The sequence below is a fragment of the Lissotriton vulgaris genome, chromosome 5, assembly GCF_964263255.1.
Source record: "Lissotriton vulgaris chromosome 5, aLisVul1.2, whole genome shotgun sequence".
In the NCBI taxonomy this organism is placed as follows: domain Eukaryota; kingdom Metazoa; phylum Chordata; class Amphibia; order Caudata; family Salamandridae; genus Lissotriton; species Lissotriton vulgaris.
Window position 1 is genome coordinate 408038844 of NC_141693.1, and position 19633 is coordinate 408058476.

A 19633-nucleotide genomic window follows, 5' to 3' on the forward strand; every position below is an offset into this window, starting at 1 on the left:
CCTCCCTTTCGTTTCTTCCTCAGTTCTAAGGAAACAATCATGCTGCTCGATATCGGCTCAATTGAAATTGGCAACTACGTGGCTGGATTCAACGTGTTGCATCTCTTTATATGCACATGACTCGCTAACAAGGTCAATTCGTAACCCGACAACCGAGCACTAGTTAAGTGCTGTGTCTTGGTACGATTCAACAAGGTATCCACTGCATGTGGAACCATCACAATCAGTGTATTATCCATCACTAAACCAGCAGACTGTCGAATCGAAACAGCCGCTGCCGCTGTAGCTCTCAAACAACTCGGCAACGCTCTAGCTACCGGATCCAAAGTCGATGAAAAATAAGCACATGGACGCTGCTTATCACCAAATTGTTGAGTCAAAACTGACAATGCGCATCCCTCTCTCTCGTGGACATACAATGTGAAAGGCTTACTGTAGTCGGGGGTACCCAACACAGGAGCCGAACACAGCGCATCACGTAATTCTGAAAAGCTCTTTTGACATTCGTCAGTACAAGGAATAAGATTAGGAGTATCCTTAACCGTAAGAGCTATCAAAGGTTTCGCAAGCAATGAAAAATTAGGGATCCACTGTCTACAGTACGACGTAATACCTAAGAAAGCACACACTTCTTTCTGTGTCGTAGGCACACTCATTTTCGCAATAGCTTGAATTCTGTCTGGGGTCAGTTTCCTTCCCTCCTTCGATAAGAGGTGACCTAAGTAGGTAACTTCTTGTCGACAATATTGCAACTTCGAAAGAGAAACCTTATGATGGAAATCAGACAGATGACGTAACAATGACAAAGTAGCCTCTCTACAGATCTCTTCATTGTCAGCAGCAACTAACAGATCGTCGACGTACTGAATAAGAGCAGCACCATCAGGTAAAACCAACAAATCAACTTGCGTCTTCAAAGCTTGACTATAGATCGATGGACTCTCACAATAGCCTTGAGGAGCGTGCTTAAAGCGGAAGCTTCGTCCTCCTAAAGAGAAGCCAAAGATATCTCTACTTTCCACGGCAATCAGGATGCTGAAGAAGGCATTCTTGAAGTCAATCACCGAAAACCACGTGGCTGTAGCCGGGATCACAGTCAGTAAAGCGGTGATATCAGGTACAACAGGAAATTGTGGAACTACAATCTTATTCACCTCGCGGAGATCGATCACAAACCTATATACAGGAGGCTGTAAAGAATCAGTTTTCTTCAGAACAGGCAAAACCGGACTATTACACACATTACCTCTCGTTTCCTCAATCACACCCTTCTCAATCAGATCATAGATGATCGCCAAAAGTGCCCTTTCACCATCACTAGAGATGCGATATTGTGGAATGCGTGGTAATCTAGCATTTGCTTTCAACGTCACAACATATGGCGGAATCTCTAAAAGACCCACATCGTTCGGACCAGTAGCCCAAAGAGAATCAGGGAGAGAAGACAATTCAGGTGGAAGTCGATCCTTAGATAAATACATCGGAGAGATCACTCTCTTTCCCAATGTAAGATGTACTCCTGACGGAGAACAATATAACGTCGCAAACAATCTTTTTAACAAGTCCAATCCCAACAAGTTCTCACCACAACCAGTCGTCAGAATGAGGGGTGCTTCGAATTCATAAGGTCCAACAGAAATAGACAACGGACTAGAAATTGGATTCGTAACCGGGGCGCCAGAAAAACCTACTGAAACATTCTTCAAGCCAGACAAAGGTGTACCAGGGAGTTTAGAGTGCATGATAAAACTCTTCACAGCACCAGTATCCAACAGAAAAGGCTCTGACACACCTGATGCAATCACTTCAACATAGGGTCCACTCTGATCTACTGGAACTGAAACAACTCCCTCTCTTTGTATATGGCTGTCCTAGCAATCATTACCATTACCATCCAGGGTGCCTGTAGACGGGCTGAGAGGGCCTGGAGGAAGACCTATGGGGCTGATTTAAAAGCTGCATATGCCAGGTCCGTCAAGCTCTACCATCGGGCTATCTGTCAAGCTCGAGCGGCTTTTTATGCCGCAGAATTCCGGAACAGTACTAATCCGTCGAAAGCCATTTTTAAGGCCGTAAAAGATCTTATGGCAAAGCGGCCTACCTCTACGACCGTAAGCTCCCTTTCCCACTGTGAATCCCTTGCCTCTTATTTCCTGGGGAAAGTTCAAGCCATCTATCGGACATTCCCTAGCATAGGGTCCGGTCGGGAAAGCACCAGTGGGACCCATCATCAGACCACTCTGCTTGTCTTCCCCCCCCTCACCGTGGACGGGTTTGACAAACTTGCGTTACAAGTCAAATCTGGTTCTCCATCTGATCCAGTAAGGCCTGCTCTCTTTCGAGATCAGGCTTTTTTGGGACGTGCAGCGGTATGTTCCCTTGTCAACCTTTCCTTGGAAACGGGAGTAGTTCCAGCTAAGTGGAAGCAAGCTGTGGTGTCCCCAATTATCAAAAATCCCTCACTGGACCCGTCCAAGCCCGAAAGTTATCGCCCCATCTCGTTGCTACCCTGGCCAGCCAAGATTACAGAGGCCTATGTCAATCTGGCCCTGTCTGAACATCTTGTACGGACCAACGCCCTTGACCCCACACAAAACGGATTTCGTGCCGGTCACAGCACAGAGACCGCGTTACTTGTGATGGTGGAACATCTCCGTGCAAGGTTGGATGCTGGTCAAACGGCGGCGCTCATATTATTAGACCTTAGCGCCGCCTTTGACACGGTAGACCACAGCATCCTCCTGCATCGGCTTGAGGAGACTGGCATTGGCGGCCAGGTGTTGCAATGGTTCTGCTCCTTTCTAGATGACCGCTCCTTCTGTGTTGCCATCCCTCCCTTCAAGTACAATTTTCGACCGCTGGCCATGGGGGTTCCGCAAGGGTCCTCGCTGAGTCCCACGTTGTTCAACCTTTACGTGAGACCGCTGGCTGATGTCGCTAGGCAGTGGGGCCTAACTCTGGTCTCATATGCCGACGACACACAGCTGGCGGTTACTCTCAGCGGGGATGCGGAGATTGAGGCCCCCAGGTTTCAGTCTGGACTGAAGGCGGTGGCTAGCTGGTTGACAGGCAACTATCTCCAGCTCAATGCCACAAAGACGGAGGTGATGGTTGTCGATAAGGGAGTGGAGTTGTGGGGTGACCAATGGTGGCCCTCAGAGCTGGGACCCACTCCGACCCCGGTATCGGAGGTAAAAAACCTGGGGGTCTGGCTGGATGCGGGCCTCTCTTTTGTAGGGCACACCAAAAAAAACGCGGCCTGTTGTTTTGGACTGCTAAGGGGCTTGAGACCTGTTCTCAAGTTCTTCGACGCCCCGACCAGGCAGCTGGTGATCCAGGCAACTATCATCTCCCGCCTGGATTACGCCAGCTCTCTTCTGGCTGGGGCCAACCAGGCCGAACTAACCCGTCTGCAGCGGGTTCAGAATGCTGCGGCGAGGGCGATTGTCGGACTGCCCAGATTCAGCTCGGTGGCAGGTGTACTTCGTTTCCCACATTGGCTCCCTGTAAGGAAGCGCATCCTCTTTAAGGTTCTGTGCCTTGCCTTTAAGATTCTGAGAGGTATAGGCCCGGAAATCTTATCTAGCTGTCTCTCCTTTTACGTTCCCACCCGTACCCTCCGTTCCCAGGGCTTGGCCCTTGCTGTGGTCCCCAGATTCAGGCTCAGTCGCATGGGAGGCCGCTCGTTCAGCGTAAAGGCCGCGTCAGCATGGAACTCCCTTCCTGTTGAAATCCGCCTGATGGAGGACCTCTTGACCTTCCGGAGGGCCATAAAAACATTCCTGTTTTAGCTGCTTTTATGTTTTTCACTCTCCTGTTGTGTTATATTCTACCTTGTCTCTGCGCCAGGACGCTCCTTGGCTGGAGTATCTGTGCGCATAATAAATTAATATAACAAAACATAACATAACATAACATAACATAACATATCCTCACCTTCGACATAGTAATCGTCCGCATAATACTTTGGCGTCCTACCAGACGCACCATTCTGCTGATAAAAGCTATTCATAGAATTCTGTGGAGGCAAAGAACGCGTATTCTGACCACGACCTCTACCTCTAGGAGCTTGTTGAACACCTCGACCTCACACCAGAAGCACCATTTGTGCGCTGTAACAAAACCGGACAACTACTCTTGAAATGACCCTCTTCTTTTCAATATGCACACTGATTAGGACCTACAGGAAAACGCTGTTGAGAAGACTCGAACCTTTGCGAGTTTCTCTGATATTGCTGAAGTTGCTGATAATCGCGCTGATTATTACGGGGCGGATAACCTTGCTGTAGAAGAACTTTAGTCTTCAATTCCTTAGTCTTCCTATCCGCTTTCTCTATCTCATCCTTGTTCCTATTTTCATAGTACTGGGCAGTAGCCAAAATCTGCGCTAACGTAGAAACAGCCCAAGCACTCTCTGAATCCTTCAACTTATTGCACAATTCTGGAAGCAAATTATGAACAAACTTGTCAACGAACAACCTTTGACCACCTTTTGTACTCATGTCCTGACCACTGTGGTCTACAAAGGTCTCTTCGAACCACGTGAAAAAGTCGGACACAGTTTTGTCTTTCTTCTGCTTACACGCAGACAACTTGTCCCAATGAACACGCAAAGCAGGCATTAACGTCTTCATATAATCAATAATCCTACCAGGTAGTTCAGCAATTATATCTTCAGGCTTAGCACCACCTACTTGTCTATCATCTGCAGCTCTAAGATTGTTCCACGTATCACCTAGTTCCTGCGCATGATCCGAATGACGAATCTTTCCCCAAATAAGTTGTGGAACAACATTCCCAAACAACATATCTATATCAGCCAGATTCATAATACATGAATCCGCAGTTTGAGATAGCTCCTTATAATACCCTGCTGGATTTTTGCGCGGATCAGGCAAAGTCTGCTTATGGGTTAAAACTTCAGCAAGCTTCCAAGGAACATGTACCCAGACACACTGAAAGTGTGCAATAATAGGTGGAGCAGTATTTGAATCACCTGGTCTCCAAACTGGAGGAACCTCACGCATCGGATATTGTCGCGCCTTTCTCGACACGGAGATTCACTCCTAAACGACAACAACGTCCCAACTGCTTTCTCAACCTCGAGACCCTCAACAGTCCCTTTCGCAAACTCAGAACATATACGGTACAACTCAGGCGGAGTTTGTCCTACCTCACTATCTTCCCATTGTTCACGAAGGAAAGAACACATCATATCAAATGCATATCTTTGTTTCGGTGCTTCCCATTGATGGAAAACATCCATAACACCCTCAAGATCATAGTGCGAAAGATACGAAACCCATTTACGCGCTAAGTGATCTAACACCATTCGTTCATTAGCATCAGGCAACTGACTACGCGATTGCCTACGCTCGACAACAGGAGACATACCCAATGAATCCAACAGAGGAGAAAAGATACTAGCAACCGCAACAGTCATTCTTTGTCGAGCAGAAGGAGAAGGTGACAAAAGAACAGGAGACGGAGCAGAATGAGAGGAAACCAAAGATGGAACAGTAACAGGAGGAGTAAACAAGACAGGCGTAAGAGTAGCAGACGAAGGAGGTAGCAAAGGCGGCGGCCTTTGAGAAGGCTGCACCAAAGGAATAGGAGCCAACGGAAGAGGAGCTGGCTGTTGAGGAATCACAGGTGGCAAAGCAACCGGAGGTTGCGCAACTACAACTTGTGGCGGTGCCGTAGCATTCTGTGCATAAGGGGGTGGCGAACTCAATAGATGCGACATTAAAGGATCTTTCACAAGATCTTTCTTTTCTTCTTGCTGTTGAGGTGGCAAAGCTGGGTAGCACTTATCTACCGCTAGCTTACGCTGCCTAAGCATCTGTTCGCTCTCTTGTTCTTCACTATCCCTAAACTGTATAGCAGCTTGCACCATTGACATACCTCGTTCTCGTTTATTTTTCTCCGCTAACTTAATTTCTTTCTGTTTGGCTTCCTTTCGCCATATGCGGAAAGAGTCAAACATCGCCGGCCGGGATTTCTTCTTGAACAGTTTAACTTCGAGATTGTCTAAAATCTCTGTTTCAAAGCTACCATAACGGGGCCACTGTAGGACACCGTCTTTCCTAGTATATTTAACCCATATTTCATTATACGCGATGGGGCCCACTCCATGTTTTACGTAGAGCTCATAGGTCGGAGTTCCAATCGGAGGAACCGGACACAAATCCTCCAACCGGGAATCCCTAGTACAACCAAAACCAAATATCTTTCCAAGTCTGCTGAGACCAGGCATCTTCGCTCACTAGTCTAGCTTCAAACTTCAAGGGAAATCTCAAAGCGATAGTCTCGTGAATACACGAGTCCCTCAGCTTTGAGGCCTGCAGGTACCAAATCAAAGCGATCCCGAAGGATACCCAAACAAAACTAAGGACTGGGAGACGCTCCACTCATACTTAACTGAAATGTCGATGGCGTCACCAGAAGACCCGTCTATTGTCTCGCTCTACAAATCGTCTGATGGCTCCAAGACAGGGCGACAGTCAGGGCAGCAGTCCTTCGTAGCTGTCGGAAAGCGTGGAACCTCGCATTAAAGACTTTCGGACCACAACAACATACAGTGGTCGATGAAGTGGCAGGCCTTCCTCCAGAATTTTCACACGAAGCTCCTCACGATCTTCGGGCTTGGACAGGTACCGCTGAAGTCGCCCCACGTTGGGCGCCAACCGAAGAACCGGGTTTTAGAACCCAGCGGCGCCAGGGATAACGCCCGATGTCTTCGGATTCCCCTGCCTCGGCAAACAGAGACACGGGAAACTTCTTGATGACGTCAAAGACCCAAATTTATTGGCTGCAACCAGGAACAGAGGTCTACGAAGCACAACACGGGTGGTTCGCTAGAGACTGCACAAATTCATAGAGCGGAGCATCGTCTTTTATGCCAAAAATCACATTCCTGGCTAGCATCAATTACATACAAACTGACCAATGAAACTGTTACATTTCAAACATATCGCATGAAGACAATCCCACTTTCCGTTGTCCAGCCCACCAGAAATGACCAAGCAAATTCCAATATTCCTGTTCGATCAGGCCGGACAAACCCATCATAAAGACCTCAACCCAAATCAATGATTAAGCCATAAAGGAAGGAACAGAAGCAGATGAGAAGCAAGATAGAAGGGTTTGTGCATGTACCATAAACTCAGAAATGTCCTGCTCTTTGATCTTTATCTGACCAGCTGCTTAACAAGCAACTGGCTCAATGAGGTCAGCCTCGGGCAAGGGAGTCAGTTCGGCCAGGTCACACAAAAGTCAGCTAAGGTGTACGTGTCCCAAAGACTCGTTCGGCCATAGTCATCGGCCTATGTGAGGGCAACCACACAAAATGGCTGCCGCACACAAAATGGAACCCGAGGGTTCAAACCAAAATCCCTGAATACGTAGTGTTCTCATTGATCGGTTATGACGAAAACACTCGTACACACCGCACTCGTGATTTACGGTCCGCTGACACCAAAATCGTCTATATCCGACGACCTTCTTTGAACGGGTTCAGAATCTACAAACCCACAAACCCTCAGAGTTACAGTACCACAGAACCACAAGTGGCAGTGTTTATTCCAATAAAACCCAATGCATTTCAGGCATCACAGTGCCCTTCGTCAGGGGTCACTACAAATAATCAAATAAAAGTAATTTTAAAATTCATACATTGTATATAACCCTGGTTCATAATAATTCATTAGTCGATCGTATGTTGACGTATCATTCATTTACTAACCCTCCGTATTACTACTCTAAGCATTGCCCAGTTAACCAAACAGTTAAAACCCCTACGTTGTCCTAATACAACCCGCTGTGTAATCACTCGTATTTAGGTAGTATTCCGTTACTCACTTTCATCAAATTCGTCAAATTAAGCTTTATCTGAAGCATTCTAAACTATTAAATCTTTCATTCCAGTGCTCCTACCTGCCACAAGTCTTTAGCAACCTTTCCTTCGTCTCACCGTTACAGGAAGTCGAAGTGCGTTGCACGTTTGTTTGAGCTTTTAAATCTTTCACAGCTGGTACATTAATTAACCTCGCCCACCCTTACGTTAACTTTCAAATGCTATGCGTCAGAGTCAGCGCACTACAATTCACATAATGCTCAGTCTCGGCAGTCAACAAAAGTGGTATTATTGCAAACCCTTAAACGTGTAACAAGCATATACAGCAGTATTTCTCAAATGTTATCTCCTAAAACAAATGAAATAAACACAGACTTTTCAAATGAACATGAATGTTTGTTGCAACCTGGTGGGAAAATCGTTATAATCTTCAACAAGGCAAATGCGTGTTATAGGTGGGTGCTATCCCATGGGCTGGGCAATGGTAAAGTATACTATTTGAAATGGTATGGGATGCACTCGCATTTCAACATATTTAAACCAAGAGTTTTTCTTTAGGAGCGTGCTAGCTTGGTGAGGGTGTCTTGCCCAAGTAACACCCTGGTAAACATGAATAGAGGGAATGAGGCGCATGTCGCCCCAACCAAACGCACTGCCAAATCTGCCGCGTTGGCAATCATTGTCGTATAATTAATCTGATTTTTTGTTGTTATATTTTCGTGCAATATCCATAATTTTAATCATTTTCTTTCAAGTGTAAGTCCCCATCAGGAAGTAAACGCCAATTTTCTAAATCTTCTATTGTTCAAACTGTGCCGCAATGGCCTCGTGTAGGAACACGACAAAAGCGTAGTTCATCAGTGGCAGTGTTTATTCCAATAAAACCCAATGCATTTCAGGCATCACAGTGCCCTTCGTCAGGGGTCACTACAAATAATCAAATAAAAGTAATTTTAAAATTCATACATTGTATATAACCCTGGTTCATAATAATCCATTAGTCGATCGTATGTTGACGTATCATTCATTTACTAACCCTCCGTATTACTACTCTAAGCATTGCCCAGTTAACCCATTTATACACCCACACAACTACTCACACACCCATACAGTCACTCTGAAAGCTACTCACAGACTGACAAAGACACTCACACACCTACTCACACACCCATACAGGCACTCACTCACATACCCATATAGCCACTCACACACCCACACAGTCACTCACACAGCCACTCACGCACCCACACACAGGCAGTGATACACTTAAAGAAATTGCAATAGCATATGATTGTATTAAATGTGTTGTTGTTTTACGTATTGAATGTGTGCACTATATACTGGCAGACCCATTATTTGTCAGAGGATTCACAACGGATCAGCAGATCCATAAAATTAATGTACAAAATAGAAAGGCTTGGTGCATTGCACATATAGAAAGACAACATAAGTTATCTTACTTTAATTTTTTGTTTTAAACTATATAACAAGAATGAATGTGGGAATAAAATGTATTTATAAACATGTGAAAATTGATATTAGTAAATTGAACTCATGGGTCAAATTACAGTACAATGTGTCCTAAAAGAAACAGTGACACTAAAAATTTTTTTTTTACAGGGACGTTATAGTTAGGAAATGGCATTAAAACCGTAGATGTTCACTGAAAAAAATAAAGGGTACAAGGAAGTTATAGTTAGGAAATATAACTTAAAAAACGTTCATCCTTTTTCTTCCCCAATGGTTGCTGGGGACGTGGTGGAGGATCTCTCTCTCCTCCGGCCGTCGCCTGACTCTTCCTGACCTGAGATGCGGTTTACTGGTGTCCCGCTGCACAGGAATGTAAAATTGATGTGAAAGCAGCAATAGGCCACTTCACGATGCTGCTGTATTTCTCCATTGAGCCTGCTTTCCTTTTTCCCCGAGTTGCTTTCCCTCCTGGCTCAGCTTCTGCCTTCCTCTTCTGGGACAGTTTCCTTTATGCCCGTGATGACTTCCCCGGACTTGGAGGACCCTGAGAGCGACCTGCGACTCTATACCTTTTCCTCCCTCATGAACCGACTCCTGCCTTCCCCATTCACCTCTGCTTTTGGGGAGCTTTTTTATTGCAGGCTTTTTATTCGTTTTTTTAGTTCTACACGCATCCCCGCCATCTTGTTTATGGGGTCTTTGTTCGTGGACCTCTATCTTGCGAATGCTTGCCACAGGTCAGTGCCCTTTTCCGCCAGATTGATGATTTGCCCTTTTTTGACTCCCTCTGAGCCTCCAGGTCTGTTCGACTTACTTTCTCTAACTTTCTTTGTACCCACGGAAATTCTCTACGCAATGACTGGACTACCTAGACCTGTTACGTATTTCTACCCCCTTGCTTTTCCCCCTCTACCATCTGTGCTTCTCAGGACTTGTTTTTCTATTTTTACTTTTTGCTCTACCAACAGATGTACTTATTTAAAAGTGTCTTTCTTTATGCTATGTTATGATCTAGAAACTAATGTAACCATGTAACACTGTTCTTTTTGTAACCAATATCCTCATGTGAAGCGCTCTGATACATCCGGATCTAGCCAACGCTAAATAAAACTTTTCAAATAAATACAAAAAAAATATAGACATATGCTAAAAAAGCCAAAGGCTACAGGGACATTATAGTTAGGTGCAGATTTTACACACACAAAACCAAAGAAATTCAGCAGCTATAGTTATCTCAAGTAACCATAACTCATGCTGAAAGGTAACCACAACTCGCTCCCTAGCCATGCCCTGCTAATTATCTCAAATATTATATCTTTCATGACACCTTTTATGACATCATTGATAATATGACTGCAACATTTACAGTGACATTTTTCATGAGAGAACTGTGCAAGTGGAAGGCCAAGTTATAGTCACCTTAGAGCATGAGTTACTTGAGATAATTTTAACTGTTAAATTTCTATGGTTGTGTGTGTGTAAAATCTTAACTTAACTAACATGTATATATATATATATATATATATATATATATATATATATATATATATATATATATATATATATATATATATATATATATATATACACACATATATATGTATATACATATACATATATATATACATATATATATACACAACATTAAGTAATATTTTATAACATTCACAATATGTTTCTTTCATACAGCAAGTCATTGAAGTTGTCCAAGCAGCAGACACCGCTTATCCAGCTCCATTAGAGGAAGGTATATCTTATGAAATATATTCGATGTTCATAGCACCAGAACCTCCATCACCAATAGAAAGTCCAGAAGGAGAGGTAAGATTTTATTTTGATACTCTGATTTTGAATATGTTTGCTTTCTACCTTAATTAAGCATGGCAACACCACTGGTTGCAGTAGTTACATTTGAATAAATAATTTTTAAAAAGTGTTTAATTTTTTGGGGTTTCTGTACCTTTTAAGTTACTGGGTGTATGTATATTCACTGTATTAATTTACTCTACTAAAATAAGCTCAGAACCTACAAATGTGGAAGGGCTGGAATGGCTCCCACTAACCCTTTATATGGAGAGAAAGTAGTGTACCTAAATCTGTAAATGTGTAAAGAGATATTACTTAGATAATACCAGGCAAATGGAAGTGTTGCTCAGATAGGAATTTATCTTAAATAAATGAAAATACAAGAGGCATTTGGTAAAACACGAACAAGTTAGTTTAATTAAATGCTGTGGATGGAAGGGCATGGACAGAATACGTCTGCTAAAAATTTCTCGATGTACAAAGTTTTGGCCGTCAATTTATACAGTTCAGAGGTACAATAAAATGTTCTCTGCATTCTTCAAAAGCATCTCAGTCATAAATCAGTTACATGTGGGTATCTGGACACAGATGGCTTTTGACCTTGGGGAGAGCTAATGTGGGCCAGTGTGTTTATATCCCGATGTCTGGTGTGAGAGGTATGTGATTTCTACATGTGGTGCACATGTTGTGTTCTAATTGGTTGAGTGTACGGATCTACATATGGTATCTAGTTTTGTGGTATTTCTGGAGAATGTAAGCCTGTAGCCAAATAGTTTTTATTGGGTTGGTAATTGGATAACCTCTGAATTATTTGTGGTGCAACTATCTATCTGTAGCAGGGTTTTCTCTAGGTGCGGGTTTGCTTGTAATTTATGATGATCCCACCGGTGACCCATTACTTAATAAGCATGAGCATGGGTTGCAGGACCTGCCTGACCACTTATCTCTGACTCTGAGTTGATGGGGAGGTCACCTTCGAGTGAATCCAACAGAAATGAGGTGATTTCATTTGAACTCCAAAGAGTAATATGGCAGCCACTAGTATAATTGTTATCGACATTACAAACAGTGTGCATACAGTTGTTATCTTGCACATTGACATTGTTCTTACTTGTGTTGTCAAAGGTATGTTTGCTTTGGTCTGAACGTACACTGGCATTGCTCTTATTGGCAACAATAATAATATTATACAACCATGGATTATGTTATACATTGGTGTCATTATTGCTAATGTCGGGGCACTGAGTGTGGAAAAGGTACGGTATACGTTTACTTTACATTGACGTGCATTGTCAAAGTTATGTGAGCTTTGGAAGTGACATTCGGTCACATTGCATTTACTTATATTGCCATTGTTGGGCCAGCACATATCATAGTATGTCTAAACAACTACTCCCAAAACCACGACTTCCAGAACCACGAAAGCTTTACAACGAGCTATGCTAAACCACTACTTTTTTTTACATCTACTTCCTAAACCACGAAAAGAATCCCCTTGTGACTGGCCAATAGATGGCAGTATTGTAATAACAATACGTCCTTTAAATATTTTTAAATTGCTCGGTAACCATTTCTTAATTTATTCAACGTATATTTTAATATATCCTCATATTTTTTAAAACCTGACGAACTCCAAATTATTCTATATTTTTTTAAATGATATTATTCTAAAATATTTAAATGTATTTAAATACGAAACATCAACAATATCTATTTAATTATATCGATTACCATGCTGACAGGAGGATGGCTGGCTGCTTCCCCATGTTCTTCATACCCGTCATCCAGATATCTCTATTCAAGTGTCAATTTGGGGGTGGGAGTCGTGCTACAATACAGGATGTGGGCTGGCTTCATCCCTGCGCTGCTCGGAGTCTGCGAGACAGGAGGCAACACGTCCAACTCCATGAGTGAGGCGAAGAGAAGAAATATGCCACACATTGTGCCAGGGGGCAGAGTTCAAATTGTCATTCCTTTTCAGATTTTGTTGCCCGTCAGTTCGCCTCACTTCCGCTTCTAATTGTAATGAAGGGGTTGGGGCGGAGAAGAGTGACATGAGCAGTCTGGGGGGGCTGAGCCAAAGCAGCAGTGGGGGGTGAGGGGGAAGTGACGTGCAATGCAGAGAGTCGTGGTTCAGGACTTCGTTGTTCTGGACTTCGTTGATCATGATTAATCGTTGTTTGGACTTCGTTGTTGAGGTGAGTCGTTATTAATACATCGTTGTTTAGGATGTTTCCCCATATCATAACATTCATTGAAATTGTAATTACCCATTCCAACATTCCCCCCTCTAGTTGAGCCATCAACTACTCTATCCTCCTTGTGTGTCATGGCAGTTATGTTATTTTAAAGTGTGTGTGTGTCGGATGCTTTTTCGGTTACTAAGTGCATACTACCCGATTTGAGGACTACTTTTTTACATCAAGAATCCCCTACATGTAGGAAACCACATAAGACAAGTACAGCAGGGAGAATAGGCATCACAAATGCTAGTAGCTTGGACACACACAAGGGGTCCACGAAAAGATACTGTGCAACCAGTCCTGCTCCGGTGCACCTCCCTCCATCTTCGTATCGGCTTGTAGATTATAGAGGTTTTTGGATGGCACTGGCTAGAGTCTTATTGTTCATATTGTTTCAGGGGGTAAACGTAGAACAGGAAGCACCAATCTTGGCGCACACCCCACTCTCCATTGCGGTCATCAAGTCCAATATGTACCGATGTTGCATCACCATAAGGTCAATGGCTCACAGGTCTTCCTTGATAGCATTTAGGCTGGAATAACTATTATTGATCATTCGCATCAGCTCCTATCTAGTTATTTGTAACCAGCGGGCGTTGGCTTTTGTTTGCATGGTGAAGAAGGGTATTGACCCTCCAGCCTTTACTTGAGCTTCTCTGAACAGTCTGAATTCTTCTGGAATGTCCTTGTACTAATCCCAGTCAAAACAATCAGCAGTTCTTCTACTTTGGTCCTGATACAAGAGACTTGTTCTCTTCTGTAACGGATGTTAAGACAACCAAAAGAGAGACCTTCTCCAGGGATGACCAGGGTTGGGGTATATGGTCACGAGGGTGCAGAGGCCCTGCCATCCAGGGATGAGGTAGGTATAGGCAAGGTCACCGCATTGCCAATAGACATCCATCAGCATGGAGGTGTCCAATTGCAGGTCTTGTACATACAATATCATGCCCCAATGCCCAACTGTATGGTTCTGTTGCCTCTGAAACATAAAGAGTACAATGTAAGTTACTGTACAATGAGGGGTTGTCCCTTACCCTCCAACTAGGTGTACCTATTCATCTTGCTTTTGCAGATTTTCTGGCGCAGATTGTTTATGCTGGCATTGGACCCCATCCCATGGGACTCATTTCCCTGCGTGATTAAGATGAGCAACGCTGCACTGGAATTCCATGTCCGGGGTCCATTGATCGTTAAAGAGGGTTGCCCCAGAGATGTTAAGGGTCACCCTGGGACTGCAGAAGGAGGCAGGAGTGGAAGTATTTGTGCATTGGCAGGATGGTCGTGCTACCTCCAAGAACCTTTTCTCTACAATGTCCCAGGGCCCAACAGTGCCCTCCCCTATGGTGCCCTTTCTGCGCATCCTGTCTAGCTCGGATTGGATGTCACTCAACCCAGTGAAGAGATATAGTACAGTGGAGTTGGTTTCATACCGGGTGATGTATTTGTAGTTTGTGTGCTTATCTCGGGCATATGTTGGTACCAGGTGTTGTGTAGGAGTGCACTGTGTAGTGCATGAGGAATACTACCGTTTGATTCAGTGTGGGTGTTTTTTTATGAGGTGAGAGAGGTCTTTGCACATGTGTCGCAAGAATGTAGAAGTAGAGCTTACAAAATCATGTACTTTTTGGCCTTAGAGGGGCTTAAAAGCATCCCGGCTAAGGAGAGCATGTACAAAAATATAAGGGAATGTAACTTAGGGCAAATTTGTAGAATGAAGGAATGTCTTTATTGGTCGTTGTCTGTGGTCAGGTGTCAGGTGGCTGTTGTATGGGCACCCAAGGGTGTTTTCTGTGTTGGTGCGGTGCCAAAGGAGTGTCTCTTAAAAACTAAGGTACAAAGTGAATTAAATTCTGAAGGGCTTGAGCGACTGGTCTTCAGAAATTCTTTTGTGAGTCCTTATTAGAGGAACGGCAGGCTGCGGCAATGTTGGCACACTTACAGTTCAATCACTGACATGTAGGGTAAGAGCTGTAGGTCGTAGGTTAACTTGGAAAAATACATTTGTTAGGCAATTTATTGGAACATTCCTGTTTCAACTGTGAAACAATCCCGCTTCATGGTTTTACTCTGGGCTATAAGGATTTGCTGGGGCGCAAATTTTCCTACCGGGATTGGATTGAGGTGATAGAGTTATTGATGGTATTGGTGAGGTTTTTTAACTAATTTCGGTGAGAATTTTGGGGATGAGTGGGGGTTTTATTTTTTTCAAATTTGTCTTTTTATTAAGCATCAAACCATTTCACATACAAAAGACAGCACCCACAAGGGCACAAAGGGATGTGTAAATCCTAGGGTTGCAATACCAATAGCTATGGTGGGTTCAGCTTCGCATAACACCCCTGCCGGTCACAGTCCAGTAAAGAATGGATAAAGCCTGTTTCAAGAACATATAATACCCCATACCCCAATCAAACAAGTTCCCCCACCCCCTCCCCCTCCCCACCCGGTGGTGACTAAATGATAACAAAACAAACAGAATGAAGATAGTACTTCAAAATCAGCATAAACTATTGGTGATTAATAAGGGTGAGATTCAGCCTACCCATAGTCAAACTAAGGAGCCCCTTGGGGCCAACGGAGCAAGGTGAGAGCGTCTATAGTTGGAAGAGGTGCATGTCCCGTACTGTCGGTGGACAGACCGCTGAGGGGAGACCGCAAGACAAAGAGGTCACCAGGGGTTCCCAACGAAACACAAAGTCTTCATAATCATTCTGGAAAGTGTCCGCCAGGTGCTCCAAGGATATGATCTTCCATGCAGCTGCCAAGGTGAGTTTGGCCACCCCAGGAATGTCCACAAGATTGCTTTTTCAGCCTTAGTTTGCCTGGCCAGAAGGGGATCTCGGAGGCCAAGGAGGGTAAAGTCAATGGAGGTTGGTATCGGGTAGCCCAATATGTCTTTGATATGAGAAAGGATCTCCTCCCAAAAGGGCCGAATCATAGGACAATCCCACCATATATGCCTAAAGTCCCCTTGGAGCCCACATCCCCTCAAACAGAGGTCTGACGTGTCAGGGAAGATACGACGAAGCTTTGTAGGGTATAGATACCAATCGTATAAGGGTTTATAGTGGGCTTCTCGAAGTGCCAGTGACCTATTATGTTTAAAAGTATCCCTCCAAAGATGAGACCATTCCCCATCCGTAACGTCCCTCCCCAAAACGTGCTCCCAGAAGGACATATATCATGCTCGAGGGGGGTAGGCCATGCAGAGTAACATAGCGTAGATAGCCAAAATGGCCCCCTTCAAAGAACCCACCCTAAGAGTTAAAAACTTCTCTATATCTGTAAGCTCTCTAGTGGCCGCTTCCTGAATAGAAGGTGTCAAAACCCAGTGTTTGAGCTGCAAGTAGTGGTATTGCTCACTCTGTGGAAGCGCAAATTCTTTCCTACATCCAGCGAACGATAAAACCTCTCCGTAGCGAAATAAGTCTGCGATTTTAAGGCAGTCTCCCCTTCTCCAATTATTGAAGGGCCCCTCATGTAATGCCGGGGGAAAATCTGGGTTGAAATGAATGGGCGTGTATGGGGAAGGGAAAGAGGTCCACCCCGCTCTCTTGGTAACCTTGTCCCACGTGGACAAGGTTGTACGGGTGGGTGTGCTGAGATAAGCATTGGGAGGGCGATCCTTTCTAGGCTTCCACAGTACATCCCAGATATACCTCCCCACCACAGAGCCGTCCATGTGAAGCCAATGCTTATCGGATTCCCTGGCTGACCATTTGTGTACTTCCTGCAACTGGGCCACCTAGTAATATAGGGTGAAGTTAGGTAGGGCTAAACCACCGTGGACACGCTAACGTGGAGAACGTGATTGGGTAGTCGCGCCCTTCCCCCTTGCCAAATGAATTTGGTGACCAGGGTGCAGAGGTTCGGCAGCAGAGTCCCCTCCAGCTTAATAGGGAACGCCTGAAACAAGTATAACATTTTTGGTAGAACCGTCATTTTTATGACGTTGATTCGCCCCATCCGAGAAAGGTAAAGAAGCGGCCACTGTTTAAAATCTTGCTGGTATTGCGACATTAAGGGTGGATAGTTCAGCTTGTAGAGATCACTCAATTTAGCTGTGAGGCGTACTCCCAGGTAAAGCAAAGAGTGCTTAGCCCATTGGAAAGACGTCAGAGGCTTCAAACGGGAAACCTCAGCAGAGGAGAGGGTGGGATTAAGTATGATTGATTTCATGTAATTTATCTTAAAGCAAGCGAATTGTTCAAAGTTTCGTAGTTCCCTGTGCACTGCTGGCAACAAACGGGCCGGATCTTCAAGCGTGAGGAGAATGTCATCGTTAAACAATGACACCTTATGCACATCTCTGCCAAAGGGGATGCCCCGGATCTCCTCCTCAATTCGAAAACTAAACGCTAGAGGTTCGATACTCAGGGCGAGCATAAGAGGTGAGAGGGGACACCCCTGACGGGTACCTCTACTCAAAGCAAGGGGGGATGAGGAGCAGTGGTTAACCAACACGCGGGAAGTAGGATGGTGATAGTTGGCTTTCACCATGTTGATAAAAGGGTCCCCGAACCCAAATTTCCACAGGGTTAAAAATAGGAAAGGCCAGTCCACCCGGTCAAAGGCCTTCTCCGCGTTGAGGCCCACCAGAACCGCGGGAATGCAGAATCTCGTAACCTTCTCAATCAGGTGTACCGTACGCCTGATGTTATCATGTGTTTGCCTGCCCTTTATAAATCCCGACTGATCAGGATGAATCAGTGCCGGCATGAAAGATTCCAGACGCGCTGCCAGAATTGCAGAGCACAGCTTGGCGTCCAGATTGAGAAGTGCAATGGGTCTATAGAAGCCGCAGAGTTGTGGGTCCTTCCCCGCCTTTGGGATCACCGTAATCACAGCTTCCGCCATTGAACTACAAACCCACCCGTCAGAGGCAATGGCCTGAAATAGAGCCGTAAGATGAGGATTGAGCTCTGTCGAGAAACATCTGTAGAAGTGAGCCATAAGGCCATCAGGACCCGGGACTTTATGCAATTTGAGTTTCGAGATGGCCACACCAACCTCCTCAGGAGTGATGGGGGAGTCTAACTCTGCCGCTGACGTTATCGACAGTTGCGGAAGGGCAAGGTCATCTAAGAATCGTTGTTGCAGCACCGTGTCCGGGGTGGTGCCCTGATAGAGCTCACTATAAAATTCCCTGAATATGTTGGCTTTAGCGGAATCGGAATGCGTGAGGTGACCCTGTCGGTCCAAAATCCCCCCCGATGAAGTCTCTCTTCCTTTGTACCCTAAGTCGGTGTGCTCGGTGCGGGCCCACCTTGTTGCCCTGTGTGAAAGAGGCTTGACAAAGTTTTAACAGGGTGAACTCCACCCAGTTAGAGTATATGGCTCACAGTTTTCCCCTGAGAGCAGCAAGTTGCTTCTGGAGGGCTCGGCCTGGGTTTGCTTTATGGGCCTGTTCCGCTACTTTCAATTCCCTCTCCAGAGCCTCCCTTTCCCTCGTACTTTGTTTGTTTAAATTTGAATTAAGTTGGATGCACTTCCCACGAATCATTAGCTTTGAAGGCATCCCAGGTGTTTTGGGGGGAGGTATCCTGCGGATCAATATGAAGGAAAAAATCAGCTATAGCCGTTTTGAGGTCATCCATGGCCGCCGGTTCCCTAGTCAGGGTTAGGGGGAAATACCACCGAGGTGTTATAGGGGAGGTCCCACTCCATTGAAGGCCCAAAGTGATCAAACTATGGTCGGACACTGATATCGGGAGGATCTGGGCAGCCTGGAGCGCCCCCAGCAGGGATTGACTAATAAAAATGTAATCAATTCTGGAATATATCCTATGGACATGTGAAAAATGTGTGTAGTCTTTGGTGTTGGGATGTAGGGAACGCCAGGCATCAAGTAACCCCAGGTCAAGGACTTTCTGTCTTAGGCTTCTCGAAAAGGTGTTAGTGGCTGCCCTGGTCGAACGGGAGCTATCTAGAGACCCCTGCCACGTGAGCGTAAAATCCCCCAAAAGCATAATAGGACCCTCCGCAAACCGCCCAATCTGGTCAAGAGTATGTGAAAGGAATGCAGATTGCCCTGAGTGGGGCGCCATAATGAAACAATGGTGCATAGCTTACCCCTCAAGCGGCCCTTGACTAACAACAGCCTCCCCTCCTTATCTGATTTGTAAGATTCAAGTTGGAAATTCGCAGAAACATGAAAAATTAGTGCCACCCCATTGTGTTTCGTTCTGGCGGCGGACGTATAAATCATCGGGTAATTTCTGCGACGCAACCTAGAGGCCACCACCTCAAATTTGTG

At 44.9% G+C, this 19633-nt stretch overlaps 1 protein-coding gene across 1 annotated transcript in view; it reads left to right on the plus strand.

The window, feature by feature from the left end:
* CABCOCO1 (ciliary associated calcium binding coiled-coil 1) overlaps positions 1–19633 on the plus strand; it is a 191194-nt gene that overhangs the window by 120934 nt on the left and 50627 nt on the right. Inside the window, exon 6 of the mRNA XM_086921774.1 lies at positions 11015–11146. Within this exon, the coding sequence (XP_086777900.1) occupies positions 11015–11146 (132 nt within the window). The remainder of the gene's footprint in view (positions 1–11014; positions 11147–19633) is intronic.